Below are 22,969 nucleotides of genomic sequence, written 5' to 3'. Positions count from 1 at the left end.
AAGTGAAAGGGGAGGAGAGAAGGGAAGGAAACATACCATGGCCTTGTCCTCACTTGCCCTTTGTGTCAGGATATGTCCTATAGCTTAGAAGCCTCTTTCTATGAGACTGGAAAATGGTAATCCCATCACAGAAATAAATAAGGTAAGACTACATCCATAAAATCACACCCTTTTATGGTATGAGTGTAAATGTAAACATCTACATTTACATATACATGAAGATTTAAAAGGAAGCCTCCGATCCTGCTCTCACTTATCTGTTTTACTTACTTCTGGACTGTTGGATGGGGTTTCATGGTTGCTACAGACACTGGCCCGCCAACGGTGGTAGAAGGCTCTTGATTTTCTGTAGCTTGATTTTCTGGTCGTAATTTCCTACGGATGGGCTTTGATGGAGGCTGAGAATATGGTGTGTCCTGCGAATTAAGAACAAAATAAAAAAAAACAAAAGTTAAAAAATTAATTGCTCCCCTATCATGCCAATGTCCTATGTCCCTCTAAGCCAACCCAAGGTCAGGCATGTGTTCTATTGAAACTCTGCATCCAACGATATGTGACTGATTTTTGGCTAGGTAAAAGCTAGAGGGACGTGGGCATCAGATTTCAGTAGCCTTTGTTTCTTTACTCCTTTTTTTTTTTCATGCTTGCACCCTATTATCTTTTTGTCACCCAGAAGGACACAGGAATCAGATTCCAGGGGTCCACCAACCCTCTTTTCTTTCCTAGTTTAAATGCCGTGTGCATCTCACAGCACAGAGCCTTTTCTACTGAATAAAATTCACTCTTGCTCCACTTTGGGGCTTTTTAGAATATAATTTTGAAGTTTGTAATGGTCTTAGTCATAAGTTCAGAATTCCCCTACCCCCAATTGCTACATGAAATCAAGCTCAAGAGTCACGGTGTCTTCTGGAAGGAGACAGTTGGCCTGATTCCTTGAAGGCCCCTGCTTTACCTGTGTTCCTGAGCCCAGAGCCCACTCTCTTTCATGAGAGAAGGGCCTGAGAAAGTGGGGAAGGACAAGAAGAGGGTTGAGAAAATGAAAGGACAACACCATGAGTGAGTGGTGTTTACTGAGCAAATGACCCAGGACTCAGGTACGCGCGTAGGCTGAGGTGAAGATGCTGAGATGCAGAAGAGACCATAGCACAAAGACAAGGACAGGAAGACTACCACGCCCCCAAAAGGTACTCCTAGAGGCTTAGCAGTGTGTGGGATTCTGCAAAAGGCATCTGTCCCTCCCCACCTCAACTCTTAGTCTTACCAACTGCAAAGCCGTCATATTTAGCTGGGAGGTTGAAGAGGAAAGTACAGACTGTCAGTGACATCAAGGTGCAGCCCAGGAGTCATCAGGACCCCATCTTCACAAAGAACCCAAATTCTGGTAAATCTGGGTCATTAACATTAACGTCAGGACATGAAAACCTTAAAATGGTAGATGTGCTCACAGAGACAAAAGTCCAAGGGAGGGCTCACAACGTCACCCCAGTGGCACTCCTTTGCTGGCCTTACCTTCTTTGTTGGACTACTCTCTGCAGCTTGCGAGGGGGCTCTGTTCAGCTGGGGGTGTAGCTCGGCCTCAGATGCTTGTTCAGACTGCAGCAAAAGATCAGAGAGAAGATAAAAATGTCAAACCATAACCACCCAAATATATAATGAGGAGCACTTAAGAGAACAGTCCCTATGAGGAAATTGATTTAGACCAACTTGCAACCAAGCATAGGCAAGTGTGCCGATCCTTGAGAAAACCTTCCATAGACCCTACTCTTCCCTCCCATCCTTCCTTCCAGCATTGTTGAATCTTAGGAAAAGGAATCATGAGGATGTCTTCTATAAGTGGACATCTATATTGCTAAAAACTAACTCTTCACAAGTTCAAACTGAAAATAACAAAGCTTACTGGAAAAATAGGGCTGGGAAAGAAGTTAAAATTTTAACCCAGGCACTAACAAAAACAATAATCATAATTAAAAACACTGAAATTTTAAAACATATATTAAATTCCTAATAAAGAAACATTCTAGTAGCTATGACTTCTTACCTTAAATAAGGTAAGGGAGGGTAAGCATGATAGAAGGAGTAAACAGGGGTTTTGGCTGCTAAGTGATACAAAATCGGTGAATGGATGCACAAAGATGGGCAAAGACTGCCCAAAGCCCTTCTAGACAGAGCGGGCACCAAAGAGCCAAGCAGAAGACCCAAGGAGACTGGGTACTATGTCCCCTCATTCCCCCAGCCCCATGCTGCTACATTCAGCTGTGCTAGAGCACTTTGTTTTCAGCTGCTACTGGCCAGGGATGCGAAATAGTAACACTGGGTGGGGGCGGGGACGGGGGGCTTCATGCAAACCAAAGTAACATCCACATTATACTGACATCAGTCATCTATTTACCCACAAACTAATCTGTGTTACACAAGTACACATTACAGCATAAGAGCCAGCCTTAGTGTTCCCCCTTCATCCCTAACCTAGCCTCTTCTGAATGTGGCTTCTTTCTTCCTGACTCTGCTGAAAAGGCTTGCACCCCAGGACACTACTGCTCTCCTATTTAGCTGATTCTAGTGGCCTCTTGTAGTCTTCTCTAGACCAGTCCCTGGCATCTGATGAACCGTGATCTCCTACTAAAATGATTATCTTTCTTTCTTGTTGACTTCTCTTATTATCCCTCAGACGTAAGATTTCTCAAGGTTCTGTCGTCAGTTACCTGCCCGATTTTTCCCTCCCTCTTCATTCTTCCCAGAGTAATCCCATCTGCTCCTACATTTTCACCACCCTATCTAGAAACCTTGGTTCAAAAACAACTCCCACCTGTTCCAAGCCCATTTTACAAGTACTCAACATGCCCGATTTTTAGTTCCAACTTTTTCTTATAGTTTTCTCCTTTCCATTAAGGCTAACTGTATTATTATGACTTATTATTATTAGATACTGCAAAACACAGAACACTTACTATGTGTTACACATTATTCTAGGTGCTTTGCATGGATTATGTCATTTCATCACACATCCTAGCCCAGTGGTCGGCAAACTCATTCGTCAACAGAGCCAAATATCAACAGTACAACGATTGAAATTTCTTTTGAGAGCCAAATTTTTTAAACTTAAACTTCTTCTAACGCCACTTCTTCAAAATAGACTCGCCCAGGCCGTGGTATTTTGTGGAAGAGCCACACTCAAGGGGCCAAAGAGCCGCATGTGGCTCGCGAGCCGCAGTTTGACGACCACTGTCCTAGGAAATAGTTATTATCCCCATATTATTAGTGAAAAAATTGAGGATCGAGAAGGAACTCACTCAAAATCACACAAATAGAAGGGTCTGAACCCAGGCCTCAGGTCCTAATGCTGGGCTTGTTGTAACCACTATGCTTTATATTTCCTGGGCCAAGAAATACCTATTGAACAACTACTACAGGCAGACCCTATGCTGGCACTGGTATTAAAGGATGAGCAAGCCCCAGAGGAGTTTGCTTACAAGGAGTTTGAAGTCTAGTGGGAAAGGCAGAGAAATGATGGGGCAAACATGCTTCAGTGGAATTAGGGTGGTGGTAGGGAAGGGTGAGAGCTCCAGAAGCACTCAGCCTTCTGGGTCAGCAAAGATTCAGGTGAAGGTGATATCCCAGCTGAGATCTGAGTGATAAACAAGGTGCAGCCAACCAGAGGGGCATTACATTGGGATGGTGAGAAAGGAGGCTCAAAGGGCCTCCTATGCTCCAATACCCAGAATATCAGCCCGAAGTACCACAAGAACACTGAGGCCAATCACCAAGAAGGAAACCACAGGAAAAGCAGGTGTGATGGGGAGCTCACTTTGAGGCCTACTGAGTTTGAATCATGTGGGAAACACCCAAGCAAGCCATGTAGGAGCCTTCACTGTCAGGAGTCTGGGGTATGCAGGCACTCACCCACCTTCCTGGGGATTCTGACAAATGTCATCGTACTTGAAGATCTGCCAGCCTCCTGTCAGTTTTAGTAATGGCTGAATGAGGGCCCAATAAACCCCCAAATGAAGGTCTTCCCATGAATTCTACTAAAGAATTACAAATTGGGCCCAAGGTCCTTTGTTGCCTTCTACCTGAAATCTATTGCTTGGAACACCTATGTTCTGGCCCCAAGCCTATGTGTGCAGCCCCCTGCAGGGACCTCAGGTGCACTGCACACTCCACCAGCCAGGCAGAGAGAAAAGGAGAGACAGAGCAGTCAGTCAATTACTCTGCCTTTCAATTGGTCAGCTCCCTTTTACCATCAGGCAGACAGAGAGAAGCATTTTCCCTAAGGCTCCCTTTCCTGCAGGGATGAATGAAGTCTCCTTCTTGTGAAAATATTAAAAGAAATGATAAATTGGATCCTCCTTTTTTTTAATGACTTTTCTGAGTATAACAGAAGTAGTAGCTGTGTCTGTCATTGCCTTCATTTTCTCTTAGCCATCTCTAAAAACACAAATAACAATGGGTTGGGGATTGGAAAGGATGAGAAAGCAGTTGTGAGATGTGTCTGAATTTCTTTTTTCATTTACATATATACCTTCCTGAAATGGCATCCAGAGGCCTGGGTTTTCTAGCATTATGACTAGTAACCAACAACTCCTCAGCATTATGTCAGGCTGGATGGAACCATCAATCTCCTTACAAAGAAACTCAAGACCTCCGCACCCTTTTCTACTGCTCCATGACTGATTCTAAATGAGTCCATCTGTTGAACATACAAAGGAGTGAATCTCATGAGGAAGCAGGAAGGTCCTGGAAAGGCAGAGCCTCACCAGAGCCAGAAATTATCCCAGGAAAAGAGATGGGGAAAGAAAACTAGCCTTGGGGGGGGGGGGACTAAAGATTAGATTTAGATATGCAAAAGCCTTTCTTCCCAATAAACTATTTCACTTTCGTTCATGAAAAGTAGTATGAGGTTTACATTCGACTTAGCAGCTGGAAAGCAGAACCAGGGAGATTTCTTTGCTTTTCTTTAGACTTTTCTAACTTAACAATTTTGGGAAAATGATAACCCATGAAAGCAGGGGGTCTCAGTGGCTCCCTTTTTCTTCCATGTATTAAAGAAAGGGGGGAACAACTCTGCTATCAATATGGACAATATGCCCTTGTCCAAAAGTATAAGTTGTCTGAACTGAAATCCAATGCTTGAATTTGTGAAAGAAACAAATGTTCAGATTAAAATTAATATTGCAAATGGTAGTGCTTCCCTCATGACTCCTATGTAACAGTATGCACCCAGCCAGGATGTGGCAACTCAGAAAAAAATGTACTTTTAGTCAAGAGCTCATTGAAATTTGAGCTAAGTTCCAATTAAAAATATATATCTCATATGTTAATATTAATATTCCCCTACCCACAAAGGAGAAATATATTTCATTCTAGTTTTGTAATAAAAAGCCTGAATAGGTCACATGGATGTTGAGGTGCTGCCTCAGGATGTGGAAACTTATTCTGGGCTTTTCCCAGTCCTATGGTTGATGGGGCAACATGGCTCCTGCTCAGTAGGCTCTCCAGAAATGGACATGGCCCAGGGAGGCTAAGCATTTTAATTCTCTATCAGAAGAGAGGTTCATTCAGTTATTCAATTACACAGGTTTTTATTTCATACATTTGATGTGTCACTTTCCAAGAATCCTCATCTCAGCTTCTGGACCCCAGACACCAGGCAAAGTGCTCCCAAAAAAGGGGGAGTTAAAACACTTAGAAGAGGATCCTCCAGCCTTAGTCAAGTCTTCAGATGATTTCAGCCTTGATCGACATTGTGTCTGCAGCATCATGAGAGAGCCTGAGCCAGAACCACTCAGATTAGTTGCTCCCAAATCTCTAACACAAAGAAACCATGAGATTATAAATGTTAACTGTTTTAGGACTCTGAAAAAAATACTCTAGTATGTCTACAATTTGGGGCCTAGTGGTGTGGAATAAGGATGAGCGGTAAAGAATGGGAGAACGGAAGCTGAACAATGGTAGTGGAGTAGAACATACATGGTCTTACAGATCATTGCCCTGAATTGTCTATGAGACACTCATCACCATTCCCTGCTTCTATGCTCTTCCCTACACTGCAGGGAGTAGAAGCCTGACAACTACATTTATAGAATCTCCTTTAAACAGGGGTCCTTGTTACTACTGAGACTCATGCACATGAAACCAAGAAGGTAAAAGAAAAACAATGGTATTGCTCCTCTGGCAGTGGTAAGCAGAACAGCATGGGTTTCAGCAGTCTGAAGGTCTTATACTGGCCTCGGGCATTTCCCTGAAAATGATTACTTAGGTGCTGCAGGCAGTCTGAGCATCTTCAGCTGTTTCCTTCAGTTCTTACAATATCTTAACTTTCAGAAAGTACCACATTCCTTGAATGAAACCTCTTCCAGTGTGAAATACCTAGAATGGATTCTGTTTTCCTAACTAGACTTTGGCTGATACATCCCTATTCAGGATTTGAACTTATTCTGAGGGCCATGCAGGCAAATGGATTGGAAGCAACCCATACTAGAGGAAGGGAACTCAATTAGAAGGCAAAAGAAGAAAACAAGATAAGAGATGGTGGTCCTTTAAACCAGTTTGATGGAAGTGAGAATAGGCAGATTGATGGAAGTGAGGATAGGCAGATTTGAGAGCTATTTAGATTGGAGACTATACATCCTTGGTGATTGGTGTAATGTGCTAAGTGAAAGAGCAATGACATGAAGAATCCAGGTACTTATCTTAGACAATGGGTCAATGGTTGAGAGAGAAAATTTAAAGCAAGAGGGAAGAAATGTGGCAGCATAGTAACTGAGGAACATTAAGCAAATTCATCACCAACACCAGTTCCATAAATTGCCTAGAGCAGGGACTGGCAAACTTTTTCAATAAAGAGACAGATATTGCCGAAACCGGTTTGGCTCACTGGATAGCGTGTCGGCCTTCGGACTCAAGGGTCCCAGGTTTGATTCCGGTCAAGGGCATGTACCTTGGTTGTGGGCACATCCCCAGTAGGGGATGTGCAGGAGGCAGCTGATCGATGTTTCTCTCTCATCAATGTTTCTAACTCTCTATCCCTCTCCCTTCCTCTCTGTAAAAAATCAATAAAATATAAAATAAAAAAAGACAGATATTAAATATTTTCAGTTGTCCAGGCAACTCAATCTCTGGGTCTCCAGGTCTCCATTGCAATTTTGCAATCCTGCCCTTGAGTGCTAAGCAGCGCAGGCAATACAATGAATGGGTGGGGCTGTGCTCCAATAAACTTTATTTACAAAAACAGGTGGTGGGATAGATTGGCATGTGGTTCATAGTTTGCCAGCCCTGGCCTAAAGAGAAAAAGTATTACAAATAAGCTTATGGTAAGAAACACCACACAGTCTATCTCCCTCTTAGAAATTCATAAAGCACATAGCACATCACCGGCTCTGAAATCCTGTGAGGTAAAGGAAGCTACTGACTTTGCTTAGCCCAGCAATTCCCAAATTTATCTGGAGTCCACTCCTTATTCTCATGTACCTTCTATTAACATCCAGCAGAATAATGTTCCGTGGAACATATTTTGGGAAACACTGGACCATAGGCTGGGTTTTAGAGGAACAAAGGGAAAATATTCCATTTTATTTGAAAGCCAAATGACATGTTCCACACCCAAGCCTTCGAGAGGAGCATTCTCCACAGTGGTTGGCAGATCCAACGCCAGGCACCCCTGCTGTACATACCTCCCACTCTCGCCTTGGCCAAGAACATGAGGCAGGGTGACGATGGGATTGCTGCCTGGCAAAAATGGGCTCCCTTCCCTCCTCCCATCCTCTTCTCCCTCCCTCCCTCCCTTCTTCTCTGCAGTAGCAGCTGTTGCTCCTGCTGCCAGCTATTCTGCATGAATTTATTTACTGGGCTCTTTTAAAACCTTCTGGACACAAACAATAAAAATTATTCATTATAATAGTTAAAGCATATGAACACAACACTGATAAATTATGGCTTTTTTTAGTAGCTTAAAAACAAAACATCTCAGATCCAGGTCCACCCAGGCAGGCCAGTTTTACAAAGGTCCCATAGCGCCCATCTGAGTCCAGGTGCTCATCACACCTCCTGCCTGGGCCACTGCAAAAACGTCAGTGGTCTTTTTCCTTCCTTCAGCCACCCCCCACCCAGTCCAATCCACCCTGCACACCACTGAGGAACTACTTTGTAAAGCACTTTCTCATCAAAACACATTTTCTCAAAGACCCTCAATGGGTCCCTAAGGCTTATGGCACACAACACAATCCCTCAGCCAATTAAAGACCTTCCATCATCTGGCTCCAATTTACCTCTGCATCACAATTGCGTTAGCTTGCCCAGATGGAACCCGCTCCAGGCACATTTTTTACCTTAATCTTCAAACACCACAGAAGTTTCTTCCCAATTCAATTCCGTTTGTTCTAGACCCGTGGTCGGCAAACTGCGGCTCGCGAGCCACATGCGGCTCTTTGGCCCCTTGAGTGTGGCTCTTCCACAAAATACCACGGCCTGGGCGAGTCTATTTTGAAGAAGTGGCGTTAGAAGAAGTTTAAGTTTAAAAAATTTGGCTCTCAAAAGAAATTTCAATCGTTGTACTGTTGATATTTGGCTCTGTTGACTAATGAGTTTGCCAACCACTGTTCTAGACCATTTAGCCCAGTGGATCCCAAATACAGCTGCACAGGAGAATTATCTAGGAAATTTTTATAAATTATAGACTTTTAGATACTACCCCAGACTTCCCTAATTATAATCTCCTAAGGGTGGAGCATTAGAAACTTCTATTTTAACAAGCTCCCTGGGTGATTTTTATGAAGCCAGCCCAGATCAACTGGGGCCAGTGATGGTCCATACTCTTCATTTAAGAGATGAGAAAACCAAGTATCCAAGGTCCTAGTCTGGAAAGGGCCACGAATGCTCCAGCAAAAAACTAACTAGGATTCTCAATTGTTTTCTTGCCTATTTGCCATGGAGGGAATAGAGGGTGTGTGCAATACTGTTCCATGAGTAAATAATTGAAGCTAAGCAAAATCTTCAGCAATAAGACTTGTTTAAAAGTCAAATCTGCAACTAAAAATCGTATCTCATTAAAAAATAAGTAGTCTAGTCGCTGAACTAATTGCTAAGGTGTATATAATTGATGAATTGTTAAAAATTCGTAAATGTTCATGCAACTGACAGATTAGAAAAAGAAACTCAAACTCCATTTATCACCCAAGAATCCAGGCAGATCCTAAGGCCAGGAATCACAAAGGCAGGGGCTAAATTCTACGCAGATGAGCAGACAGTCCTGCTACATCCTCTAGGGCAGTGATGGGCAACCTTTTGAGCTTGGTGTGTCAAACTTCGCCAAAAAACTGAGCATAACTCGGGTAGTGTGTCACTTTGAGGAAAAAACTAACTCCAAGACTCTAGTCACAAATGTTTCATCCTCAGGAGCAGCAAATGTTTCATCCTTGGTATGCGGCCGCGTGTCATCAGAAATGGCTACGTGTGTCAGTGCTGATACGCGTGTCATAGGTTCGCCATCACTGCTCTAGGGGGATCTCCAGCATCTTATTGGTATTCTAACTTTCATCTAACCTCCATTTCTGCTAGGTAAGGGTACACTAGAAAGCCATGTGGTCAAGCACAGGCATAGAAGATGCAACACCAATGGCCAGCATCACACTGCCCACAGCAAAACCCATCATTCCCCAATCAGTCTCAATAGGGAATCCTTAGGACTGAATTCTCTGTAAGAACTACCAAAACCCATGACCAAAGTCACCTGTAAGAGACAGAAATATAGCTGAAGTATAAGCACCTAGAGGGTAGGATCTATGTCTTGTTTCATTATCGTTTTCCTGGTGCCTAAGCTGAATACCAGCAAATAGCAGGCCTTCTGATCAATGTGTGCAATGAGCTAGTAATGAACCCAACACTGTTCCATGCGCCAGGGGACAAGTCAAAAATTCATCCCACAGTAACTGGAACCATGGAGCAGAGCAGTTATAGGGCACAGGCTTTGAAATCAAACCCAGGCTTTGCACTTGCTTGGTGTATAACCTCGGCATGTGCTTAACCTCTATGAGCCAAAATTTCATTGTCTGAGAAAGGGTATAATCCACCTAAACTCCTACCATTATGAAGATTAAGTGAAAGATATGTCTGCAGTGCGAAGCACAATTATATAGTATCTGTTCAATAGTGGCAGCTACTATCATAGTCAGAAGTAAAAGTACAATTGGTATCATCACTCTCCATGTCCAGGAGTTCATCCACATCAATCTCCAGCTCAGGGATCTCCGTTTCCTGATGCCCGCCCGGCTGGTTGCGGGCCATCGGCTGGGGTTAGCTGGTGGGCTCGACTCCGCAGGACTCCGTGGTGAGGGCAGCGGCGGCGGTGGGGATGCCTGGGGGCAGCTCAGGGTCAAGGAGCTGCTGGGATCTGCTGGTTGACTGCTACAAACCCACTGAGGCCTTCATCTCTGGCCTGCTGGACAAGATCTGGGGCATGCAGAAGCTGAGCACACCCCAGAAGAAGTAAGGGTCCTCAACCGAGGTGAACAGTGGCTCCCACAGGACAATCGCTGCCCTCTGACCTCATAGCAATGGTAATACCAAGGGGCCCTGCAGCCAGGCCGGGTGCCATAAGCAGGGCTCCCTGTGCCCTTCACTTAGGGGCCTCCTCCCTGCCCCTTGTTTTCCATTTTGGGTGTGTGTTTTTTTATTATTAAACTGATGGGACTTTTGGTGTTTTTATATTGACTCTGTGACGCGGGCCCTTTAATAAAGCTAGGATATGCCTTTGGTGCAAAAAAAAACAAGTACAAGTGGTTTCCCAGACATAGGATCTGCTACTGAAAGTAGCAGCCAATTCAACATAAGGGACTTTTCCCCTCTTGCCAAAAGATTAAAACCTAAACTGAGAAAATGCTGACTCCAATTTAGATTATAAGCAGATCTACTATAGCAGGTTATCCACAATCCAAATTTGTGGTACTGGATATTACTACTATCAGTATAAGAGGAAGAAATTTTCAAAAATAAAAGCCCTTTCAGATTTCATCCTGGCTGCTTCAGCACCAACATCTCAGGCAGTTTTCACTGAATGTCTCTGGTGGCCCCTACGACTGGCCAGTCCAATACTGGAGACAACCAGGGGAACAGTGACAGAGGAGCTCAGGGACAATTCTGATGGACATAAATAATCAGTAACTATAATGGGCAACTAATCCCTGGATACAGCAATGACACATTATAAGTCCTTGGGGATTCCTGGAACCACTGATTATGGACAACATCCATGAAACAGACTTACTGTTAGAACTATAGGACTATGGGCACTATATTTTGGTCTAAAAGACAAATAGTTTGACCGTGACTAGGGTTTTGTTCTTCCAGTTCCAATTTCTAGTAATAGAACAGAGACCCTCTACTCATCACGTACTCAAAGCCATATTATAATGCCACTTGCAGAGCCAACAACATGGACCTCACAGAAATGGTGATCTGTGGTAGGATTCTCTTGAGACTCATGTTCCCTGTTGGATAAGGCTGAAGAAAGATGCCATCTGCATGCCTCTTACCACACCAAGCAGACCCTTGCTAAAACTGGCACTCACCACCATCACAATCAAAGGCATCTGGTTATGAGGCCTTTAGAAATCCTTTTTTCTGATCCCAGATGCTAGACATATATAGGCCTTGCAACAATACCTAAAGTATATAAAAATTTCCAAGTGCTTCAAAGTCCTAGCCTCACCCAATATTTTACCACACTTATAATTTTGAACCCCCCTTCCAGGTTTCATTGCTCTATATTAGTGATGAAATGTTTGAATAATATATTTTCTAACCACTGATAGCTCATATTTAGACTATGATAGATGTTCCCTTTTGGGTTGACACAGCCCTTCCTGCATAAGCTATTTCCATCAGAAGAAGGTGGCTTTTTAAAAATCCAATTGGAAATAGATGGTTAGAGAGGGACCTATAAAATTATGTGAGAGTTAGGACCCAGCTAACATAAAATAAATTCAGTATTGATGAGGATGTGGAACTGAAATGAGAACACTGTTGATGAAGTATAAACCACTACAAACACTTTATAAAACTGTCTGGCAGGTCCTAGCTGGTTTGGCTCAGTGGCTAGAGCATCGGCCTGCAGACCAAAAGGCCCTGGGTTCTATTCCGGTCAAGAGCATGTACCTTGGTTGCAGGTTCCTCCCCGGCTTGGACCCTGATCAGGGCTCCTGCAGGAGGCAACCAATCGATGTGTTTCTCTCACATCGATGTTTCTCTCTGTCTTTCCCTCTCTCTTCCATTCTCTCCAAAAATCAACAGAAAAATATCCTCGGGTGAGGATTAACAAAAACAAACAAAAAATAAAAAAGGTGATTAAATGTTTTTTAAAAAACTCTCTGGCAGTATCCACTAAAGCTGAATAGATGCTTACCCTATGACTCAGAAATTATACTCCTAGGTGTATATCCAAGAGAGATGAAAACTTGTACATGAATATTCATAGAAGCATTGTTTATAATTGCCAAAATGTGAAAACTACTCAAATGTCCACCAAAAGTAGAAAACAGTGATATATTTGCACACAATGGAATACTATACAGCAGTGATCTACAATTACACACAATATAGATGAATCACACAAACAGCATTTCAGAAAAAAGAACAGACATAAGAGTATATACTGCATGATTCCACTTACGTAAGGTAGAAAACAAGTAAAACTAATCTATGCTGTTAGAAGTCAGAATAGTGGTAACCCTAAGAATAAGGGATAGAAACGAAAATAGAATAAGAGGAGCTTTCTGGGGTGCTAGTAATGTTTCTTGATTTCAGTGTTGATTACACACGTGTGTTCTGCTTGTGAAAATTTATTGAGTTGCACGTTCAATGTGTACTTTTCAATATGCAAATTATACTTCAATAAAAAGTAAAAAAATAAATCCAGTAGAGCCAATTTCCTGTAGTGTCCTTAAAGTGCCACCTAGTGGTACAAGTTAAATGTAAACAAGAGGGAAGATCATCTCTAATGACTTCAAAAATATGGCCCATTTCTAACAGCACATGCTGGGGTTGGGCTGAAACAGTGCCCTAGACGACAAGAAAACAAATAAACAAGCAAAAAAAAAAAAAACATAGAGCACACTGGTACCAATGAGCCAGTTATGATGCACATCTATTCCCAACTCCACCCGCAATCAGCCACAATGGGAGGATTTACAGCACAGACATCAGCCAAGGCTATAAATTGGGGCTTTTTGTTTTTTGTGGGGGGTTTTTCAGAGAGATTTACCAGCACACCATTAGGTGATACCCTGCTGAGCAGAGCAGGGTCTTCAGGAGGGAGTCTGAAGGAAAAAATCCTTTATCCTGTTTCCACTGACAGCCTTATTTGCCTCTTTCTCACCTTGAAGGTGAGGCCTTAGACTGGTTTCTTCTAATAGTGCTTGAGAAACAGAGTTGGGAGGGACCACCCACAGCAAGTTTGTGAAGCTGCCAGTCAGATAAAGGGTATTTGCTCAAGGTTTTGCTTGTGGAGTCTGAAAGATAGGGCATCTTGATCAGATAGAGTTCCTCAAGGCAAAGCCACAAACTACAGACATGGGCATCGATTATAGTCCTTGAGTCAGGAGATAGTGGGTTAAAAGGCTAATGGCGAGACTGATCTGTCTTTCTATTGATCCATCTCATTTCCATTATTTTCAGAAACAGATGATGATGTGGATTTGGTCTACAGAGTGTAGTTTGCTGACCCCTGATATAGGCAGAGGGCCAGCCTGTGAAAGGTCACAGAAGTGGGAAAGAATGTGATTCTACTAAGAAGTTAGTGGACTTATGACCACTAACTTCTGGCTATACTGAATCTGTTCTTCTGTGTTTGCTAACTAGTCCCTGTCTCTGTTTTTCTGGGCATGGAATGATAATAATTATTAACAGCCAATTATCATTGTGGGCTGACAATATGCTAGGCACTGTTCTAGCTGCTTCAGGGATACTAACTCATTTAAGCATCACAAGAACCCTATGAGAGTAGACACTATCATTATCCCCATTTTACAGATGATGAAATTGAGACACAGAGAGGCTAAGTAACTTGCCCAAAGACACACAGCCAGTAAGAGGCAGAAAGAGGATTTGAATACTGAGCCCATGTTCTTAATTACTCTGACTGCCTCATTGGGCTCGACCTCTGATTGACCTCCGCTGTCCTTTCTCATTAACACCATAGCACATTTGAGTGCCATCCCATCCTGCCCCATTTCTGTAATCACTCCTGCCCTGATATTTAGGAGTGCTTCTTAGTTTCTGTCACAGAGTGGTTGGGGGATCAGAGAAGATAAATAAGGATTCCATTAGTTCAGGAACCTAGAAACCAGCCATCACTGACCCCCAGGGGGAAAACTGGACTAGCTTGTTAGTTATAGCAAACATGGTATCCAGCTATTGCTTACAACCCTTGACAATAAAGCATGAGGAGATGAGTTTAAATGAGACACACAGAAAATGGCACAGTTATACATGCACACTATGAGAAACTAAGAGTGGATGGTATTAGGCATGCAAGTAAGGAAGGCTGAAGGAGCTACAGGATAGAGTATATCACAACCTTTGTGCTCCTGCAGCTCTCAGCAAAGTGTGGCCCTATGGTAAGTACATTCCATTAACACCTGATGAATTATTGCATGAACATATGGCATCTTCCAAAGGAATTATGTTAGCAAAGTAACTTTTACACAATATCATGAACATGAACAATAAGGAGGGGGAAGCCCAAGAAAGAAAACAAGCTATCAGTGGTGAAGTATAAAGCTAGTTTGTTCAGAGGTTCATAACATAAAATATATTCCTGACCAAGATAACATGTCAACTCAGTTGTTACAAAGAGAGAGGTTAAGAAAATAATTCTGAGATGTGGTTGTACAGCACAGCATAGTAGGAGGAGCTGGCACTCTGGGGCTAGATAGCCAGGGTCAGAATTGCAGCTTTAACTTACTTTCTGTGAGTGACCTTGGGCAAATTCCTAAAGTTCTCTGTGCCTTAGTTTGCTTCTCTTCAAAATGCGGATAGCAACAGAACCTATTGCACATGGTTGCTAGCATTAAATGAGTTAATATGTGTAAAGCACTTGGAAAAGTGATGCATAAGCACTATACTTGAAGTGCTTTGTAAATTAATAAAATAAATAAGAATCACAATGCCTCTATGGTTTGTGTACTTCTAAAATCAACTTTGAAAATAATTATTTATGATGCTGAAGTTCTGTCTTTTTTTGCCAAAATAGCTTTCACAGTTTGGTCAGTACGCCATATTTGATGTAGCAAAAAGCCAATTGTAACCTTGTTCCCCTTTAGAAGGCAGGATAAGGGTTACACTTGGCCTTTTGCTACACCAAATATGACGCACTGACCAAAATGTGAAAGCTATTTTGACCAAGATTAATATAAGTCTGCATTGGGAAGGTACTTTGTAATAAGAATTTTAGCTTAATGTAAGGGAATACTTCAAATTTAGAAAATTACTGATGGGCACAGAGACTAGTAATTCCTATTAACTTTTGCTTAGCAGATCTATAGTTAATTTTTGTGACACAATAAATTATTTTTCTTTCTCTCTAAATGCTTATCATCAAATTCCTAGCACTTCCACAGACACCTTTCCCAGCTCTCCTTCCCAGAGCTGACTCTGTCACTTACTAGCTGTAAAGTTCCAAGTATCTCACTTCTGCTTTCTGAACCTCAACTTCCTCTTCCATAAAATGATATGCAATGACAGATGTGCGCATAGGCACCAAAGTGTTAAAATTCAAAATGCTTAGACACAGCTCAGAAGCAAGATAAAGATCCCTGAGGGACCAAATCACAAAGTGTAGGCCAGGCTGACAGTTCAGAAGCAGGTAGAGGCAGCTGGGAGCTGGTACACAGCAGAATAACAAGGATTTAAATGCCCACATGAGGCGAATCCAGAGGTTCAAGTGTGTTTCACTACCTGTAAGCTGCAAAATCAAGATGGGGGGAAAAAACAAGATGGAGTCTGTGAAGGTGCTCAGGGCTATCCTCTTAGGAAAGGAAGAGGAAGCAGATATAATATTGCAGGCTGGTCTTGGGCCAAGCCACCATCTGGTGCCATCTGCACGATCCTGACATCAGAACCAAATTGGTAAATTGGATTCTGTTGAGATTAAAACCTTCTGATATGTAAGATACTGGTAAGAAAATAAAAATTCAAAGTATAGATTAGGAGAAAATGCCTGAAGAAAAAAATGACTGAGTGTAAGAACTGGGCTAGACTGGAGCAGGGGTGTAGGGTGTAGTTGGTAGAGACTCCACTGAACTGCTGGAAAGACAGGCACTCGGAGAACTGAGAATGAAATGTCAACTCCAATTCAAAAGAAGACTGGTAGCCCTAGCTGGTGTTGCCCAGCAGTTAGAGTGTTGCCTGTGCACAGAAGGGTCGCCGGTTCGATTTCCAGTCTGGGCATGTACTGGGTTGCAGGTTTGACCCCTGGCCCCAGTTGGGGCGCACATGGAAGGCAACCAATCTATGTGTCTCTCTCATATTGATGTTTCGCTCTCTCTCTCCCTCCTTTCCATTTTCTCTAAAGATATCAATGGAAGAATATCCTCCGGTGAGGATTGACAAAGCCAAAAAAAAAAAAAAGACTGCTAAACAAATTTCCAAAAAAGCATGAAGAAGAAAAAAAAAACCGCTAAAACAGCCCACAAAAAAGATGAATTTACTCCTGGCAAAAAGAAAATAGAACACATTTAAAATAACCTTTACAAAATTATGTTTAGAATCCTTCCAAAATTAAAATTAGAGAACACATTCTAAAAAAGAGATAAGTATGTAACAGAAATTGGGAAAAGTGTAAGAAGAACAGATTAATATTTTAAATAGATTATAAAACCTAGAATCATACACAGTTATATAAAAAGAGTTATTAATTTAGGAGACAGAAATTTCATCCAGAGCCAGCCTAGAGAGATCACAACATAGAAAGATAAAAAAGCCATTTCTGGAAATAAAAGATGTGTTAACAGGCATAGAAACATAGCTAATTGGAGTTTGAGAAGAAAATAGAAGAAATAAATAGAGAATCAAAACCCGCAGAGATATTATTACTAGTAAGAATGTTCTAAAATTAAAGACATGCTTTTCCAGATGGAAAAATGCACATCAAGTGTCATCTTGGAATAAATAAGAACAAATCTATGCCTTAGACATATCACAGTGAAATTGAAACAGAACATCGAAAATAATGATAAAGTTTTAAAAGCCACCCTAGAGAAAAGAAACTCCAAAGAAACCAAAAATAGACTGACAGTAGAATTCTCAATGGCAGCAACAATAAATGCCAGAAGAGAAGGAGGTTAATACATTCAAACTGCTGAGGGAAAATACCTTCAAACTATAATTCTATACACAGCAAAATTACCATTTAAGAGAAAAGACAGTAAGATTTTACTATCCAGAAAACATAGATTAAAAACACTACTAGTTGATATATTTCAGTAAGCTGTTTATTTGAACCTCACAATTGCTGGAACCATCCCAACTATATGATTATGCATCATTATATGTCTTATCACAAGTTCTGGAACCATGGTCTCTAAAAGTAGCTCCCCACGGTCATTTTATTCTGATACAGCTGTGATGACTATTTTTAGTCTAATTGTCATATCAGATAGCTTTTAAAAGGATATCTTTAAAAGAAAAACTGCCTAATTTCCCCATCTATTTAAACTACTACCAATTATTTAGTAGTCTACCTCCAAATGCTTAAGAGTAGACATTGACATTTAGGACTAAAACAACTGGAGACCTTCAAGGATACCTCAATTCACACACACATACTACTCATATAGAATCTTCTGAAACTAGAGAATGTACTTATATAAAGATAGCTAAATTGTAAATGAATTACTTAAGTGACCCCTTTAAACTGCTAAGTAAGAGTTAGTGGAGCCCTGGTTGGTGGCTCTCGGTTGTTTGGATCATTATCCCATATACAGAAAGACTGCGGGTTTGATTCCCAGTCAGGGCACATATCTAGGTTGCAGGTTTGATCCCCAGTCAGGTTACATACGGAAGGCAACTGATAGACGTTCCTTTCTCTCTGTGTGTGTTTGTCTCTATGTATCTTTCTCCCTTCCCTTTTCTCTAAAATCAATAAGCATGTCCTCAGTGAGGATTTTTTTAAAAAGTTAATGGAAATTCACTGAGGAGTCAAGAACCTCAAAGATCCACTGGGAAGGGAACACTGGCCAATATCACTGAAAAAGTGAGTAAAAATCTGACCACAGCAAAAGGGTCAATCACTATGTTCCATGGACCTTCAAGATCACCTTCAGAGAGCAGAAAACCTTAGTGTCAAGGTTTACTATGCACATTTATGCAGTACAATCAAGAAACATTTCTGTAGGTGGCTGTTACCCCTCTTTTCTAATACCTTCCATGTAATCATTTTAATGGATGTCTAATATTCTATTAGGTGGGTATAGAGCCTTAACCAGAGCATCCTTCTTAGACATTTATGTTGTATTGTTTTTTATTTTTATCAATACTACTAAAAGAAATGTCATCATAGAATTCTTCATTTCCTTTGAACTAGTTCTTGGGATAAATTCTAATGGCATTTGTTGATAGTTGGCAAACTTTAAGTGCTCCTTTAAAAAAAAGAGAGGTTTATACTTAATCTATTCTCCTCTATTCCAATGCCAGTATTTCATCACTATTTCTCACTCTCGCTTCTCCTTGAACTTATCATTACAGCCATTTCCTTTGCCTTTTGAATTTCTCATTCAGTGCCAACTGTTTGAGAATAGGAGTTTTCAAATTCCTTTAATAAATCCTTGTAAGAGGACTTGCAGAACTCTGGAGATTTAATCAACAGATGTTGGTCTAAACCATAACTGTTTCTTCATGCTACACCAACCTGAAGCTATGATTAGCTCTTTGAGTAATCTATGAAGCAATTCTACAACTAGCGAACATACAGCAAAATGTACCATCAAAGTCATTCCAGGAAAAAAATACCTTAAAACGGAACCACTTTACTGGAGTATTCAACTTCGATAAATTCAAAGCAATGTTATCCACAGTGAGAGATAAATTTATCAAAACCTGATTTTAATTTAAAATATAGCCTTGTATTTTGACCAGAGGACAACACAAGCTTAAATTCATTCTTGATCAGTCTAACAAAAGGTTTGCCAATTTTATTGATCTTTAAAAAAAAAGAAACTTTTGGTTTCAATGATTTATTTCTCCATTGTTTTTCTATTCTCTATTTCATTCATCTCTACTCTACTCTTTATTTCCTTCTTTCACCTAGCTTTGGATTTAGCAGGCTCTTCTTTGCTAATTCTTACAATGCAAAGTTAGCTTATTGACTTTGGTTCTCTTCTTTTTTTCCAGTTTTATTAAGATACTAGAGGCCCGGTGCATGAAAATCATGCACTGGGGGAGGGTTCCTCAGCCCAGCCTGCACTCTCTCACAGTCCAGGACCCCTCGGGGAATGTCAACCTGACAGCTTAGGCCCGATCCCTGGCCGGCAGTCAGACATCCCTCCCACAGTCCAGGGCTCACGAAGTCCAGGACCCCTCACTCCTTACTGTCCACCTGCAGCCAAGGCAGGAGAGGCTCCCGCCACCGCCACTGTGCTTGCTGCACTCACCAGCCATGAGCCTGGCTTCTGGCTAAGCAGCACTCCCCCTGTGGGAGCACACTGACCACTAGGGGGCAGCTCCTGCGTGGGGCCGGGGTGGAATGTGGGGGTTGGCCAGCTTGGGAGGGACCATAGGAGGGCTCCAGGGCATGTCCGGCCTATCTCACTCAGTCCTGATTGGCCGGACCCCAGCAGCAGGCTAACCTACCAGTTGGAGAGTCTGCCCCCTGGTGGTCAGTGCATGTCACAGCAAGCAGTTGAGTGGCCTTAGCATATCATTAGCATATTGCGCTTTGATTGGTTGAACAGCTGACCGGACAACCAGACACTTAGAATATTATGTTTTTATTATATAGGATAACTGACATATAGTTTTGTATAAGCACAAGGTGTATTGCATAATGACTTGACATACATATATTGCAAATGATCATCACAATGTTTAGTTAATATCCAATCTACTAATACACTAGTAGTTACAATAAAATATTTTTCCTTTTGATGAGAATTTTAGGAAGAATCTACACTTCTAGCAACTTTCAAACATATCATATAGCAGTATTACCTACAGTCATCATGCTGTACATTATATACCCAGTACTTATTACTGGGAGTTTATACATTTTGACCATCTTCATCCAATTCCTCTACTCTCTGCCCCCTGCCTCTGGTTAACCACAATGTGATTATTTTTCATGAGATAAATTTTTTGTTTTTTAGATTCCACATATAAAAGAAGTCATACAAAGAGAAAAAAATTAAAAATAATACAGTATATATCTTTCTCTGACTGGCTTTTTTAACTTAGCATAATGCCTTCAAGGTACTAGATCTGTTCTTACTTAATGTTTATAGCTATAAATTTTCCTGAGTACTGCTATCACTGCATTCCATATGTTTTGTTTTCATTCTTCTCAAGGTATTTTCTATTTCACTTGTAATTTTTTCTTTGACCCATTGCTTTTTAATATGTTGTTTAATTTCCACCTATCAATGAATCTTCTGATTTTACTTCTGCTATTGATTTCTGATTTTATTTCATTGCGGTCAGACTAGATAATTGTATGATTTCAATCTTTTTAAATTTATTGAGACTTGTTTTGTGGCCTAACATATGGACTATCCTCAAGAATATTTCATGTGCACTTTAGAAAAATGTATATTCTGCTGTTCTTGGGTGGAGTGTTCTATAGATATCTATTAGGTCTAGTTGACTTATAGTTTTGTTCAAGTCCTCTATTTCCTTATTGATCTTCTGTCTAGTTGTTCTAGCCATTATTGAAAATGAGCTATTGAAGTCTCTATTACTGTAGAACTGTCTATTACTCCCTTCAATTCCATTAGGAATTGCTTCATATATTTTCAGACTCTGTTGTTAGGTGTGTATAAGTTTATGTTTATCTTCTTAATGGATTGACCATTTTATCAATACATAATGTCCTATGTCTTTTATAACAATTTTGGTCATAAAGTCTATTTTGTCTGATATTAGTATAAACCCCCAGCTCTCTTTTGGTTACTATGTATATAGAATATCTCTTTACAACCCTTTACTTTCAACCTATTTGTATCATTGGATCTAAAGTGAGCAGACAGCATATAGTTGGATATTTATTAATCCGTTCTGTTTTTGCCTTTTAACTGGAGATTTTAATCCATTTGAAATAATTACTATTAAGGAACAATTTACTTCTGCCATTTTGCTATTTATTTTCTATTTCTTATACCTGTTTTGTTTCTCAATTCCTCCATCACTGTCTTCTTTGTGATTGATTTTTTTCTAGTGTACCATTTTTCTTCTCATTTTTTCTGTATGTTTTAGGTTTTTTTCCTTAGTGGTTACCCAGGGGTTACAGTTAACATCATAACTTTTTAACAATCAAATTTGAATTAATACCAATTTAATTTCAATAATACACAAAAACTCTGCTCCTTTACAGCCCCACTGCCCCCTTATATATTATCACAAATTGCATATTTATACATGTGCCCATTAACAGATACATACCGTATTTTCCGGCGTATAAGACAACTGGGCGTATAAGATTTTCCTGGGTTAAAAAGTCGTCTTATACACCAGAAAATACGGTACCTTTTCTGAAACAATCCCCACCCTCTGTTCCATCGTTCCTGTTACAATTACCGTATTTTCCGGCATATAAGACGACTGGGCATATAAGATTTTCCTGGGTTAAAAAGTCATCTTATACGCCATAAAATACAGTAATTATTGTTTTAAGTATTTCCCTTTTAAATCATATATAAATACAAACCCACACTGCAACACTACTGGCTTTTATATTTACCAATGTAGCTACCTTTATCATTCTTCACTTCTTTATATGGCTTCAAGGTACTGTCTAGTATCCTTTCATTTCAGCCAGGAAGACTCCCTTTAGCATTTCCTATAGGGCAGGTCTACTAGTGACAACTTCCTTGAGTTTTTGCTAATCTGGAGAAGTCTCAGTCTCCAGTGACACTGTCTGTGGGGGGTGTAAGGTGCCTCCCAGGCCACCTGCTGCCATAAGGTTGGGGTTAGGAGACTAGATTCCCTCTTTGGTCTCTGTTGAAGCCATCTCTGCCAGGTAGGAAAGCACCACCCCGGGCTGGTTGCCACCAGGTAAGGGGTAAGATACCAGACTCCTCAGTTGGTCTCTGCTGATGTCAGAGGGAAGGGTATCCATGGTGATTGGCTGGAGTAGGGCAGGTATTGCCAAAGATTTATATCCAGCTTGGTTATCCATTTTCCAGTCCTTTGGCTAGACAGTAGACTTTTCTTGGGGCTTTTTTTGGTCTGTGTCTGTTTATGGTTCCAGGTTGTAGGTTTCTATAGTGCCCAGTCCAGAACACATGGGAGACTTTAAAATTTTTTTCAGGGAACTCACTGCTATGCCATTCCTCAGGTCCTAAGACCCTAGCCAGTTACTTTCCTCTTTATATCCTTCAAAGTCCTCCTTCTGTTATATTATATCCAGTGTTTTTAGTTGTACTTAGCAGGGGAGAGCAGGGAGAAATTAGACTAAGCCAGTAGTCAGCAAACTCATTAGTCAACAGAGCCAAATATCAACAGTACAACGATTGAAATTTCTTTTGAGAGCCAAATTTTTTAAACTTAAACTTCTTCTAACACCACTTCTTCAAAATAGACTCGCCCAGGCCGTGGTATTTTATGGAAGAGCCACACTCAAGGGGCTAAAGAGCTGCATGTGGCTCGCGAGCCACAGTTTGCCAACCACTGGACTAAGCCATCTTGTTCTCCAATTGTGTATGATGATGTTTCATCTATATTTGCAACAAAATTTTCTTGTACAGAAGAATAAGACACAGAATCAGAGACCATA

General features: G+C 41.0%; 1 protein-coding gene across 8 annotated transcripts in view; it reads right to left on the bottom strand.

Moving 5' to 3' along the window:
- REPS2 (RALBP1 associated Eps domain containing 2) overlaps positions 1-22,969 on the bottom strand; it is a 185,952-nt gene that overhangs the window by 15,980 nt on the left and 147,003 nt on the right. For all 8 annotated transcript variants that reach the window (XM_079764421.1, XM_079764424.1, XM_079764423.1 and 5 more), the window contains 2 exons: positions 1,510-1,593; positions 271-416 (listed from right to left, as the gene is read on the bottom strand). In XM_079764421.1, coding sequence (XP_079620547.1) covers positions 271-416; positions 1,510-1,593 — 230 coding nt within the window. The remainder of the gene's footprint in view (positions 1-270; positions 417-1,509; positions 1,594-22,969) is intronic.

This window comes from Cnephaeus nilssonii (assembly GCF_951640355.1).
Source record: "Cnephaeus nilssonii genome assembly, chromosome: X".
Lineage (NCBI taxonomy): Eukaryota > Metazoa > Chordata > Mammalia > Chiroptera > Vespertilionidae > Cnephaeus > Cnephaeus nilssonii.
This window is presented reverse-complemented; position numbering and strand designations above follow the sequence as displayed.